At 38.7% G+C, this 14,220-nt stretch overlaps 1 protein-coding gene across 1 annotated transcript; it reads left to right on the top strand.

Moving 5' to 3' along the window:
- Positions 1-844: 844 nt before the first annotated feature.
- Positions 845-11,153, top strand: LOC104277827 (ras-associated and pleckstrin homology domains-containing protein 1-like; the record flags this gene model as incomplete). The annotated part of the gene is made up of 7 exons (XM_009874597.1): positions 845-966; positions 2,268-2,333; positions 3,742-3,885; positions 5,063-5,173; positions 8,881-8,979; positions 9,572-9,692; positions 11,011-11,153. Coding segments are annotated over 7 exons (806 nt in total), but the record flags the coding sequence as incomplete, so codon positions are not given.
- Between the last annotated feature and the right edge of the window lie 3,067 nt (positions 11,154-14,220).

Here is a 14,220-nt window from a genome sequence, read left to right as displayed (position 1 = left end):
TGATGTTAAGCCTGGGAAGAAAGGAGGGGTGGAAGGAGGGTATTTTGTTTTTAAGATGTTTGCATTTCTTACTTCTCACTTCTCTGATACGTTCTTTTAATAAACCTAATTAATTTCCCCAAAATCAAGTCTGATCTCCCTGTCCTTATCTCAAACCTTGAGCCCTTTGAAATATTTTCTCCCCTCGTCTAGCAGAGAAGGGGGGGTGAAGGAGTGGCTGGGGGAGAGTGGCTGTGTGGGTACCTGGCTGCCGGCCAGGGCCAAACCACAACAGTCTGTTATAAAACTCTTCAATTCACTCTGCTTCTTGGAAAGAATAGAGGAAAAAGATACTTTTTTTGATACTTTACGAGTGAGATGGTGGTTGGAGATGCAGAAACAAATTTTGTGCTGAAAAAACTGCCTAGTAAATTCTTTCAGGGTTTGTGTGGACTGGAGTACGTATAACGCGATAACCTTATTTGTACTTGTAACATTTGAAATGGTGTCATTCGAGTCTGCTGTGTTCGTGTGGGATGGTAGGCTTTGCCAGGTGAAAAAAAGGAAAATGCTTCATGTATTGATGGATATATAAGGCTGAAGAGATGGAAGTGAGCGTGTTGAGTGACTATATGTGTCAAATTAAACCAGGCATGTCTGAAAGTTGACTCAGTTGCTTTATTTTCTTAGCATTAACTTCTTCCCCATTTTGGACTCTTATTTTCTCTACATATACATACCTTGTTTCCCAGATATGGCTACAGAGTAGTTTCTATCCCAAAATTTGACAGGTTCAAATTTTTATTTGAAAATAATTTTTAAAAATAAATGTTTGAAAATATTTACTCTCTTGTTATTGCTGCAGAAAGGATCTTTGAAGATCATGAAAATTTAGTTGAAAATCTTCTGAACTGGACAAGAGATAGTCAAAACAAACTAATGTTCGTGGAACGTATAGAGAAATACGCGCTTTTCAAGAATCCCCAGGTAAGCCTGAGATTAATGTTGAATGCATGTGTATATGCGCACATGCAAGCCATATTGCAGTTTCTTACTTTTTTTGGTAGCATTCATTTCCACACTTTTCTTTTGACACTTCTGTACGTATTAAAATGCCAGGGAACTTTGCATTTCATCGCTGTGTACATCCACGTTGTGGTTGGCACAAATTCAAGCCCCTCACAGAAAATGATGAGCTGAAGCAATCTGTTTGCTCATGTGTTTGTGGGTAATTTTAATGGAGATGAAGGTAAGGAGTTTCATGGCATTTACACCAATACTTGGTGCTGTTCAAACATGTAAATAAGTATCTGTTGACAGATCCTGCTAATAGTAATGCCTCTCCACTGTGCATTCTTATGTTGCTGGCAAGAAGCGAAAGAGAAAATCTAAGAGAATAGCTGTTGCCGTGGTCAAATGGCAAGTGAAGAGAAGAGAGTGTGTCTCCCTTCCTGTGGAAGCTGGGACCTACGTCTTCATCTGTGCTTGCTCGCTCTCGCCAGGAAACCAAAGGCCTCTCTTCTCCCTCAAGTGGCCTCAAAGGTCTCTCTTCTCCCATACAGTACCTAGAAGGTGGCTCATTGAAGAATTTAAGTAGAAAAGAAGTGGATATAATGTCACTTGATCTCTCTCTCTTAATTCTTACCTAATGTATTCCCTTTGGGGCCATAGATTTTCATATCTGCATGACATCTGTTTAATAATTTAGTAGATTTAAATGCATATTCAGCCTTTGGGATCCCATCAGTGTACTTGACTGTTTTGTTAATTTTGTTTTAACCAAGAATTGAAAACCAAGTACTTAGCGATGAAGTAGCAAAACTCTAAATTCTTTTTAAAAGCATGTAGTTGATATGTTTACTATCAGTACATATGATAGGCTTAGTGAACAAGAATGAGGTACTAGCTTAAAACTGCTATTACTCCTTGGTTTAAAATACTGAACTGGCTAAACTTTGTGCTTATTGTTTTTTTTTCTGGTATAAGCAGTAGGAGATAGGCAGATGAAGACTTCCATTGTCCTTCCAGTCCTTTCCAAGCTGAGGAAGAGTACAAAATTTCTTATTAAATAAGCATGGAATGACTGGAAAAGGTGGTTATAGCTTGGTTCCCTGTATTATTTAGCAGTCTGACAGTTTGAATTGGATTACAAAGTTTTGTTCAGTTAATGCATTGTTCGTAGATAATAGCTGTGGGGTTTTTTTACTACTACAGAAAGGTAAATGAGAAATTTTCTTTGGCTTGATTTCAGACTGCCTATAGAAGTACTAAGCTTTTTCTTGTTACAGAACTACCTTCTGGGAAAGAAAGAAACCTCTGAGATGGCAGACAGAAATAAAGAAGTGCTGTTAGAGGTAAGACCACCAAAACAACCAGGACATAGAAGTCATTTCAAAGCCTGAAGCTAAACTGTAAAAGGTTGTGGTGATTGAAACTGATGGACAGAGCTTAATGTATTTCTGGAAAAACTGTGAATGGAATGTGTTAACGTTTGAGATAAAGGGCTATTTTACTGTTACCCTATTCCAGATATGAGCAGTTCATAAAAATGTGTCTTTATTTCATTTAATAACTGAAGTACTGTACTTGGTGATAAACAACATGAGGTTGCCTGTAACTGTGGCTAAAAACAATCGAAATTTTTAGAAATGTCTCCCATTTTTTTTGACCTATGGTGGTAGTACTCTCTAAATTGTTATTCTCTACAAAATTCTGTAGCAAACCAGTGACTGGTCTATATTCATAGTTTACATTTTGCTAGTAAGCAAAGTAGTTAAAAATTATTTCAATTACATTTTAAAATAAACAACCAAATATTAAATTCAGAAAATGAGTTACACAAAAGGAAGTCAATTAATATCAAACACATGGAATAGTTTACAGAATTAAGGACAACAAAAAAATTATGTGCATCAAATAAAGCAAAGAGCCAGTGTAGCCTCTGTAAGCTGAAATCTGATTTTGTGACATTTTTGTGGAGATACACCCATGCTGAAGTAGCTTCCACTTGATTTCCAGAATACTGATCATGTTTTCAGCAGTAACACAAAAGTAAATATTTGAGGTATTTAATTTTTGATTATAGTTTATACAATTTAATTTTTAAGTAGCATATGCATGCTCTTAGTATGCGTTTTAGTAAGTGGTCATGTGAATACTGGGGATCAAAAAGGTGCTTGAAGCCATGACATGCAGAGGATCGTAATTCTATCTAATTCTTTCTGTCTTGTGGGATTACTCATAAATCTCTGTACTGCGTATTAATCTAGAGTGTATTTAAAGCATTTGTTTTCCTGTTAGCTCTTTATAAATAGAAATGTAACAGAACTTGAAGTGTTGGCAGTTAGTAGCAACAAAGTACACATGGAATGAATTATAGGTATATCTGATGGATATGGAATTAAGTTTTGTGTTTACTTAGACTTCTGAAGCCATATCCGTAGTGACCTTGTGAAAGGTAAAGCCGCTGGAGGATCTGTTGCTGATAAGCAGTGATGAGAAGATCTTTATAGTACCTTCTCATTTTTTTTTTGTCATTCTTATGCTGAGAAAATGCAAAGATCCCCTACTGTGCTTGAATTACCTTATAGCCTCTACAGTTAACCTTTAGTTCTTATCACTCCATGAAAAAAAGAGCTGTCCCTGTTACTTACGCATTCCTTAGATAAAAAAAATTTAGAATTTCAGTCATTAACAACAAACCACTGCCTACTACGTGTTATCTCTGTTTCTGTCTCCACAAACCACTGTGTTTACCGGCAGGAATGTTTCTGTGGAAGTTCTGTAACAGTGCCAGAGATTGAAGGAGTTTTGTGGCTGAAAGAGGATGGTAAGAAGTCCTGGAAGAAACGTTACTTTCTTCTTCGAGCTTCTGGAATCTACTATGTCCCCAAAGGAAAGGCAAAGGTATGCTATTTTAAAATAATTTCCCTGATTTGTTTATTGCTGGTAAATCATGTGCACAAGAGTCAGTCTTAAATTTTGGCTTAGCTGTGCCCCGCCTAGTGCCAAATCCCATAATTAAAAGTGCAGCTTTATCTTGGAAATATTGTGCAAATTACTGTGGTAGCACTTGATGTGAACAGTGTAAACCCGAATTTAAAAATATAAGAAGACAAGCATATGCTTTTTGAGTGAGCTCAGGATTAGGTGTTCAGAAACACTTGATAAAAAGAGATTAGTGGTTGTCTTTTCTTAAGCTGAACTCGGATGAAGGACTGAATTGCACTGCAAACGCCAGTCCTGAAATGTCAGACCAACTCCACAATCAGTCTCTATAATGTCATTGGTTTTAGTTAGTTCATATAAATGGGCTTCTTTTTGGACCAATTTGAAACTGGTAAAGATAATGCAGTTTCTTCGGTGTCCCTTATTGCTGTTCTATGTGTATCAATAATGAAAAGTAAACAGAAGGCTGCTATAAATGCATTATTGCTTCAAGAGTGAATTAATGTGAGTTCAAGTTGTCCATGAATACAGCAGTCTTGACAGCATCAACTGATCCCCAGTACAGCAAGACCACATCCCACGCAGCTGGCCATGAAGAGAAAATCTCTTGTCAGTGCATTGGCTCCCTTTAGAGCTGGATATGTGCCAAATGCTCTCCCCACAGCCTTTTGCTTTGCTAAAACAATGGATATGCAAGATAGCCTGTTGAAATTCTGTGCCCTGCACTCATTGCTAAGAATCATTGGAATTTTTCTTAAAATAACACTGGAATTTGGACAACTTTATTATTACCATGATAAAATGTAACCAGCAGCTGTTAAAAAGTTCTTCGTCAGCCAATTCTCTTTACTTTGTCCTGATATCAGCTCTGAACGTAGTCAGTATAAAATGTTGTCAAAACACAAAATACTGACAAAACACAAAAAAGGATATCCTGGTTAAAAATGAACCTGTGATGCAAGAGTTTGTGCATGGCTGCATCTTGTATTGGGAGTTTCTGAATCATATTGAAACTGATATTTGACATTAACTAGACCTTATATTAGTATTAGATCTTAACACTAGACTGATTTTGTCAGTACATGTGACTTTCTTGTAAAGGTATTTTGTCAGTGATTATTTTTGTTTTTAATAGGTCTCACGAGATCTCGTGTGCTTTCTGCAGCTAGATCATGTCAGCGTTTACTACGGACAGGACTATCGGAACAAATACAAAGCACCCACAGACTATTGTTTAGTGCTGAAGGTAACTTATTAATTGTCTTGAAAATTCTCATATTGAAAGGAGCAGTTAAAAAGCTTGAAACATGTCCACACTAATTGTAGTTGTTTATGATAACTACAGTTATTAACACAGTATTATTCTGGGAGAGATTATAGTGTAGAATACACTTCCTGTAGTAATATACCAACTGGAAAACTATGCCTGTCAGTTTTCAGGGCAAATCTCTAAATTATCTGTATTCTGCACATGAGAAATCTAACTTGATGTAAGTTACAATGACAATGAGAAAGCTAGGTTTAACTGTATTTTCTGTGGAATTTTAGTGAGCTCCTTGACAGAAGTACAGTAAAAAATGCCATGCAGGGACTAGTGCAGAGGGGAGAAATGTCTGTAGATCACTTTCTTCCTCATCAAGCTGACAGATTTCCTCTACCTGCCAGAAGATCCATATGATTTGTGGGGTGGGGAAGGAAAAAGGATCACAGAAAGCAATGGAAGAATGGCTTTACTGGATTCACCTGCCACTCTAGGTTTCTTTGACAGTGGCCTTTTTTTACAAATTGCTTAGGGAAAAATTAAAAATACAAAGCAGTCTTGCAGAGATACTTCCTCAGAATACTTTTTGGGCCTTTAGAAATTTAGGGAACCAGGGGGCAGATCTTGGCTGTTTAATAACCCTAAGTGCACTCTTATTCTTCAAGTATGCCCTGTCGTTTCCTGGTTTCCAATAAAGTTTTACAATGCTGCAGCAGTTGGGTACACCTTGTACACTTTTTTACTTGTTCTGACCATCAGTTGCTTTCCATTTCATTTTCCTCTAGTTCTTGTATAGGACGTGAAGAGTTATGGTATGATTGATGCCTGTTCTCCATGCTTCTCATGACTTTCCTGCCCCCCCCAGTTTGGCAGCTCTACACCTTACAGCAATTCAGGTTCAGTGAGATAATAACCGCCGAAACCCTAGCTTCAGGAAGTGGCTGCCTTCTCAGAACATAGGTCCAGAGTTGTGCAGAAATTAGTATTAGAAAGTCAACTCTGACCATACTGCCCAACCTGAGGGAAAGGGGATGCTGTAAAGGAAGAAAATTCTGAGTATAAAGGTCAAATAGGAAGAACAAGTAGAAAAAAAAATGTTATGAAAGCAGTGACCTGTTCTTAAACTGAGATTAATAGCTCGAGTATGTCAAGTTATTTTAAATTGCATCAGCTCATCTCCCAGTTCCTCATGTCTCCCACACAGTGTTCAAAATGGTATCAGTTCCTGCAAGATAGCTAGCTACAAAGCTATTTTTAAAACATGTTTTCACAGTATGTTCACAGCAAGTAAACTGTCTTCATGGATTTGAGAATGGTGCAAGTAATGAGATGGTTACCAAGGTCGTGGGTTCGATCCCGGTTCGGTCCCCAGGTGTTGCCTGATATAGCTGAGAGGCATCCCTGCCCATGACAGGGAGGTTGGATTAAATGATCTCTAAGGTCCCTTCCAGCCTAGGCCATTCTATGATGATTCTATGATGATGATTGAACTCCCTACGTACTCCTGTATCACTGAAAAGTTACTGTTACACTTACTGGCCCCTAACCTTCCCTGATCTCCAGCTCTTGTGGGGTTGCATATGCCTGTGTCAGTGCATTAGAGTGTTTTATGTGCCTGGAGTGTGTGGTGGCCTGTCCACTGTGTGAAAAAAGGATTTAATCTTCCCGTAGACAGGGCAATATGCATCTGAGCCCACTGAGAGCTAGACGCTGAATATTAGATATGGGACGTGATGTTACGGGAGGAAGCATACAGCTGAAACTGGAAATATTTTCCATGTTCTTGTAGGTCATTGGCACAATTAATTGAATGCAATTGAAAGCTAAAATGTCCATGTTTGCACGTATTTATAAATTCCTTGAAGTAAATTGAGTTTTTCTGCTTACATGTCATTTTCTGTCCACATCATTTGAACAGGTCAGTAGTGAATTTTTTTTTCAGGCTTGTTGAGCACACAGAGTAAACCAGACTGTCTTAGCTGAGTAGATTTTTTTTTTAAAAGTATGGCCATTCTGAGCATAAATGGAAGCATGAAAATGTTGAAGGCATTTTGATGTGTCTAAATTGTCCCTTTATTTAAGTTAATTAATGGGGTAGATTTAATTGGGTAACTTGGACAAAGGGGAGCTATGTTTTCAGTGTGAAACTGATGTATCACCAAATTACTATATTTAGCAGGACTGAGGTTTGCCTTCCTTAATTCTTAAAATGTTACATCTGTGTTTTATATTAGTACCAACATATAGAAGCCATACAGGATTTTTTTTGTTTTTAATAGAAGCTCAGTTTTGTATCACAAAGATTCATTAAACTGGGAAGTAGCTCCAAAGTGCAAGCATGTTTTTGGAGAGGCGAATGGCAAATACAAAGTGAAAGGCCAGTTATCACTGAAGTCCAGAATGGATTTGTCTATGTGTTTGCTTCTTTCGTCTGTCTTGAACTTTGCTGTGCAAGACAGGTGCTGTGCTATTGTTAAATACAACATTTGTATTTATACTACTAGCTCTTTGTTCCTTAATGTTAGATTTCCAAGAGGTCGTTTTATTTCTCTATAGCCAAATTTTTTAGCAAGTCCAAGAAAAAGATGGCTTGTTAGTGAAGTAATTGTGCTTCTATAGACTCTTGTTTGTTATACATGTATGTCAAAGGGGCTGGTAGTGAAAAATAGAACATAGGATCATAATGAAGTTGGCTGTATATTTTCTGTTTATGGAGATAACCATGTTCATGTTCATTTTGAAATAATAGTGCTTGGAAGACAGCAGGAGAAAGTATTCTGAAAAGAGATTAAAAGTTCTTTCATACATGTTTCAGACAGTCTTCAATAAAACTTAAATGCCTACGGTCATCTAGCAAAGCTCTGTGTCACTGAACTGTAAGCTAACAGAGGAAATTATAAGACCCTGAGTATTTAGACTTGCCCTGACAGCTGAGACACATGTAACTTCCACAGAACGGGCAGGAAGCAATTGAGTAATCCATCCAGAATGATTTCCAGTGTCTGATTTTTGAAAACGATATACATTTCTTTCTTGACTGCTGAATTGATAAATACAGCACCTTTTTGTTTTTATACTTGCATGTGGGAGCAGCAAGTATTTTAGATCAGTAGAGTGGGGACCTTGAAGGCTCTAGAAGCTGAAAATGGAATTGTGCTAAACAGCATGTCATTTGTGCAGTGTCTCTCAAGCCATACAAAAGCAGAGAGCAGCGTGTTTGTTTTCTTCCAGTTTGTTTTGATGTGAGAGGAAGGTGAAATACCAGTTGTTTCCCTCAGGTTGTGAGTGAATCCGCAGAGCAGCGGAAGGAGACAACTCTTGGCACTTTGGCAGTCTCTTGCTTGTGTTTAGGAAAGGTTTTTACAAGCTGACGCTGTTCTGAGCTCTTGGCTTGAGACTAAAGATTTCTAAAGAGCCTTACAGGTACAGAAGACTGTTGGTAGGTAAGAAGTTACAGCCCTAAAATACTGAAAGACTCACCCTTTCTTAGTATTTCAAACCTTAAATCAGTGCATGCTGGGCACGCTGCCAATATGTGTGAAACGATCCTCACAAACATTTTAAAGTGCGTGCAAATACAGACTGCTGTTGAAGAGCTTCCAGCATTAAGTTTGTCTGTATAGGCAGTTGAATGACTTTCCTTGCATTCCTAGCTATTAAAATACTGATGAGGATTAACATTTTTTCTTCAGCATCCTCAGATCCAGAAGAAATCCCAGTATATCAAGTATCTTTGCTGTGATGATGTAAGAACTCTACACCAATGGATCAATGGCATCCGCATTGCCAAGGTAACCTCCTCTAGGCACTCCTGCACTGTTGTCATGAGTTGTTATCTCATTGAAATCATTTACAGTTACTTAGCAAAACACATGCCAAATCTAACTTCCCTATGTTTAACTATTCTGAATGTGAAGTGTTCAGTCTTCTTGCATATTTCATTCCTTACCAAAATTGTTAGGTTTTGTTGTTATGAGAATTCCGTAATTGGGCCCTTTCTTCTTGTTTCTGCTGTACCTTTGTCACGTGAAAAAATTGTAACTGACATCATGGCTACATTTTAGCCAGATCCTTTACAGATTTTGAAAAGAAGGCTTATGTTGAGAAAACAGGATTTTTTTCTAAGATCCCCAGGTTGTCTTAGTTTATTCATTGGCCCATTTCTTGCTTGACGCTGTCTTGTCTAACATAAACTGTTTTTCTATCTTTCTTTCAGCAATTTGCTAGTAAAAAAATTAACATTGTCTGAGCTCCTCAATAAAGAGGCTGTTGTTTCTCTCTGGGAGGAAAAAAAGGCTCAGTAGGGAAACCAGAGAGCTCAACAGTCTGAAAAGGGTACACAGCCTCTATACAGTTACTAAATTTGTTTGTCATTTTGCGTAGTATGGGAAGCAACTCTACATGAACTATCAGGAAGCGTTGAAGAGGACAGAGTCGGCGTATGATTGGACTTCCTTGTCTAGCTCCAGTATCAAGTCAGGCTCCAGCTCATCTAGTTTGCCAGGTAATAATGTGGTCTGTCTCCTAATAGAAAAATCTAATTACCTTTTTTATTGTCTACTATCTGGAGACCTCAGGAGCAGGTATTGCAGGAAATGGACTGTTTCTCCAAAGTCAGTTATGCTGTGTTTAGTCTTAAACAGAGAGTTTGTTTCACGTGTGTGTATGAAAACATATAAACACCTATTTTATTACATTACGTGCGGTAGTGTATGTATTTGAAACATAGTATTTCTTGTTCACTCTGGTACTGAGAAGAGGAAACTTCTTTTCAAATTCTTGATGCCTCTATCTTATTTGAAAAAGAAATCAAACACATGTTTTAATGATGAATGGGGCATGTGTGTGCAACTCACTGTTCAGAGCTGCCTGATACTTTGTTGGGTTATTCTGAACCCTCGGATCAAGTTTAATTATTGAAAACAGGCTATTTTGTGAAAGTGTTTTGTCTTTTGCAGATGCAGGTCAGGAAGTAATTCTACTGAATTGGAACAGTTCAGAAAGTAGGCTGTGAGAATGGGCTAAGCAAATTCAGCCTAACTGGGAAGGCATCACGGTTTTTCAACAGTGTGGCACAGCTTGCTAGGTGTAGCAGTAAATTCTCAGTTTCTGACAATTTCTCCATCCAAACTGGGTGTTCTTCTGATAAAGAAGCTGAGCCACAGCTCACAAGCCATGCATGTTCTGCCTGAGCTGCGGTCCAGACTGTGCCAAGATGCTAAAATTAGCCAGGACAGCTTGGGACTGCACAGCTAGTGGGTGTCAGGCTGGTTGCATCGCTCTGGCAGTGGCTGTTGCTATCTCTTCAAGATATCCTCGTGGACCTAGAGTGTCATCTGTGTTTGCTACTTGCAGGATGTACATCAATTCCTCCTCTTCCCTTGAGGAATGGAGCAATGGGAAACAGACTGGTGTCTCAGCTAGTGTAGTTTGCCTGTCCTTAGCCTATATCTGGTGTCTGTACCTAAGGTTGCACTGGAAAGCAGTGCTGGAGAGAGCAGGGTGCATGCACTGCAGGACATAGGGCTTTTTGCCAACAGCAGGAACTTGTACAGCTGCAGTGTATCTGACACACTGTCGTCTTTCAGGAGCTTCAGATTTGGTTAATACCAGGGATCTGTTGCACTGTTTCATTTTCCAGACAGGAATGGCCTGGATGTGAGCTACAGCTTACGCAGTAATTAGTGGGAACAGTGTCATTTGGTGGGATAATATTCAATGTGCGTGGCTGATAGATGTCACACAGGGTTGCATTATAAGCACATCAACGTTATTTTTATGTTCAGAAACGTATGCTGTTTCTTAACTTTTTTTCTAAACAGAATCGCAATCAAATCATTCTAATCAGTCTGACAGTGGAGTTTCTGACACCCAGCCAGCAGGACATGTCCGTTCCCAAAGTATTGTCAGCTCCATGTTCTCCGAGGCCTGGAAACGAGGCACGCAACTGGAGGAATCCAGCAAGGTAACAAGAAGACTTTAGTTTGAGAATCAGCGTCCAACAAAATGTACAAGACAGAGTGATACTTCTTCCTTCTCTGTCTTGAGTGGGATTTCTTCTCTTTTTTACTTGGTGTTATTGACGTACACTGCCATATAATTGTTTTTTCAGGAATCATTTCTTCAGGGAATTCAGCCCTGGCACCTTCTGTTCTTGCTTTTATTTGTATGCACAGACACCCTGTTCTTTGAAGGCATCATATAGCCCTTCCTATAGAATCCTATTAACTAATGTTGAATAAAGACAAAATAAAAAGATCAGCTGTTAACAAGTTGAATGAAATTCTTTCACCAAGATCTTGCTCTAGTTAACTAGCCACATCTTTCTGTTGTAAAGATGTGAATAACTGAGACCTGAAGGCAGGCATATCTATTTAAGAAGTATTTCAGTAGTTTTTACTCAAATGTTTTCTGTTATATTCATTGGAAATGGAAACAGTAACCATATATATGGTCCCATATCTTTGTCCATGAAGCCTAGCCATGATGGTGGTATGGTCAGAGCAAAAGTACAAAGATTGACAGCAGTTGTGGATTGAGGTAGATTTGGTATCTCCTGTTGGTTGTGGAGAGTTAGAAAAGATTTTAACCCATTGAAGCCTGGGGCTCAGGTCTGTTGTGACTTGGTTAGTTTTCTGTCCATTCTGTGGTAGTTGACTGCTGTGGTTCCTGGGAGCACTTCCAAACACAGCAGAATTGCCACTTAAGCTGGTTTGTTGTCAGGCTCAAAGAAATTTCCAGGTTCCTGAACAAGCATGACCGCAGTATTAACAGCAGTTAGGTGTGGAAGTACATTGACAGGATATTCTGAGAAGCTACCTCTACTTCTGTCAATTTTGAACCTTCCCCAGACCCCAGGTTCAAGCTAGAGAAGCAAGCTTTTAAAAACTGAAACCACGGGTCTCTACACCTGGCATTGATGCATCAGATAAATAACTAAAAATAGGACATGACATCACATTTTCAAATAAGAAAGCACGTGTGGCACAATGTGAAAAGTGACGTGGCTGCATTCTTCAGGATTCATAAGTTCCCTGTAGTGCCTGCTAGCTTGGAAATCGTCTGATTCCGGTAGTAATGTGGTGCTCAGCCCAGGATTGTAGCTTGCTAGATTGTGATCCACATGTTTCTACTGCATGAGTGCAACACCTGGTGCATGTTCCTCAGCAGGTGGCTTGTGTATGTGTACAGGGTACATCACTTCTGCAGGAGCAGGATAGATGCAAAAGGGCACTTGAGTCTGTCTAGCCTGTGTGTGACAGACATCGAAGAGTACTGCTATGAGAACTGTGGTGTTATAGTTTCCTAAGGTTTTGGTTTTAATGTGCAAATCTTGCTGTGACACTCTCTGTGAGCTTGTAGAGAAAAGTCTAAAGTTTATGGCAGTGGAATCACTGTTGTTCTTACCATGTCCATAGTGTTGCTGGCAGTTCTTCATTTAAATAACATCCAAGAATTTTTATGTTGCCCCATTAAAACCATTTTAAAAATAAAGTATTCACTGCTCCCTGTTGAGGGCCATCCATGTTTCAAGATTTCATCAAATCCTTTCACAAATCCATGAAAAGGTATGTTTGTCTTCCTCATGCATAACACGAGTCAATGGATTGTCCTAAAACTCAAAAGATCCAAATTAAATGAGCCATGTAAAATTATTATTTGAAGCCATGTTATAATATTCTGAGTAAATTGGTGATAAATATACCCCCAGTGAAACTACAGTACATGCTTTTTTATCCTGGACAGGTGTGGCTCAAGAAGCTTAAATAACTAATAAATCAGACTGACAGTGGAAAATGTTAAAATCTGTGGCAAGAAATGGAGCCAACGGTGTTGGAAAAAGTATAGTTTCTGTGAAAAGGTAGTTGCAGTGAAACCGAGACATGCTGTTTAGGCGTATTAGTCTCCGAACAGTTATTTCAGAGGTAGCTATTGCACAGTGCTTTGGTGACAAAGCTGGCTGAAGAAGTTCATACAGGCAGGTTGCTGCAAGTGGCTGGGATGTTGTACTGATTGGCCAGTGGCTAACTGGTCAGCAAGTCTTAAAATGGGTGAGTTCTGCCCACTTTTCTTTCATTTACCTGGTGCCAGTAACTTCACAACAATTTCTTTAAGTTAAAAATCTGTTGAGATTTCTAACAGTCTGTCATTTTTGACTGAAATTTGGTAACCAATCCAAGAGCAATTGGCATAGGAAAAGAGAAGGCAAGCAGTTAGTTCATTGGCAAAAGCTCGTTCTTTTAGGAGAAACAGCTGAAAAAGAAAGCACAGCTATTGTTTTAAAAAGTAGATACTGTTCTTTTTTTAGCATTTCCGAGAGTTCCAGATAGTTATGAAGATGCATGTTACACATATGAATTGATGGTATGCAATAAGTAATTTTTCAAGATACACAGAAGGACATCACGTAGTTATGAGGACAACCAAGGATAATGGTCTGTTTCAAGATTCTTCTATAAACAAAGTACAACTGTGAATATGTTCCTGGTTGTGGAAATTTAATTTGATTCTGTGGAGTGGGGAGGGACTTGTTCCTGAGTTGTACAGTATTCTTTTCCCTGTCCTGAGTGTTTAACTTGCTTACTGAGAAAATTACTGTCTTCAATGGATATGAGGAAAATTCCTCTCTGTTTCAAATATATCTAAGATTAAAAACCCCACGTTTCCCAAAATGCAGGTAATTTGTCCCCTTCATATTTTGAAAGATTGTTGTTTGCCCAAAGAATACTTTGTTCATCTGATCACATCCTTCATAGTTGGGCAGTGTGCCTCAGTCTACTTGTTTGATTTTGAACACTTTATTTCAAATAGGATGCTGCAACAGGCATCAAAATGTGTGCTTAGTGCTTTAAGTGATAGATTTAGGATTCTGCAAGGTCCTGTCACTCAGGGATAGCTGTTCTGTTGTGTCTCTGTTTTATGCTGCTTTATTTTTCGTGTTGCCTTTTGCTGTCTCAGGTGTCAAAAGTGAAGCTCAGCACAGCTAAAGTCAGCACACCCGTGGTGCCTTATACGGGGCATAATTAAGGTCA

The sequence above is a fragment of the Apaloderma vittatum genome, unplaced genomic scaffold (genome assembly GCF_000703405.1).
Source record: "Apaloderma vittatum isolate BGI_N311 unplaced genomic scaffold, ASM70340v1 scaffold45408, whole genome shotgun sequence".
Classification (NCBI taxonomy): domain Eukaryota; kingdom Metazoa; phylum Chordata; class Aves; order Trogoniformes; family Trogonidae; genus Apaloderma; species Apaloderma vittatum.
Note: the sequence above shows the minus strand (reverse complement) of the source record. Positions and strands in the feature narration are given on the sequence as shown.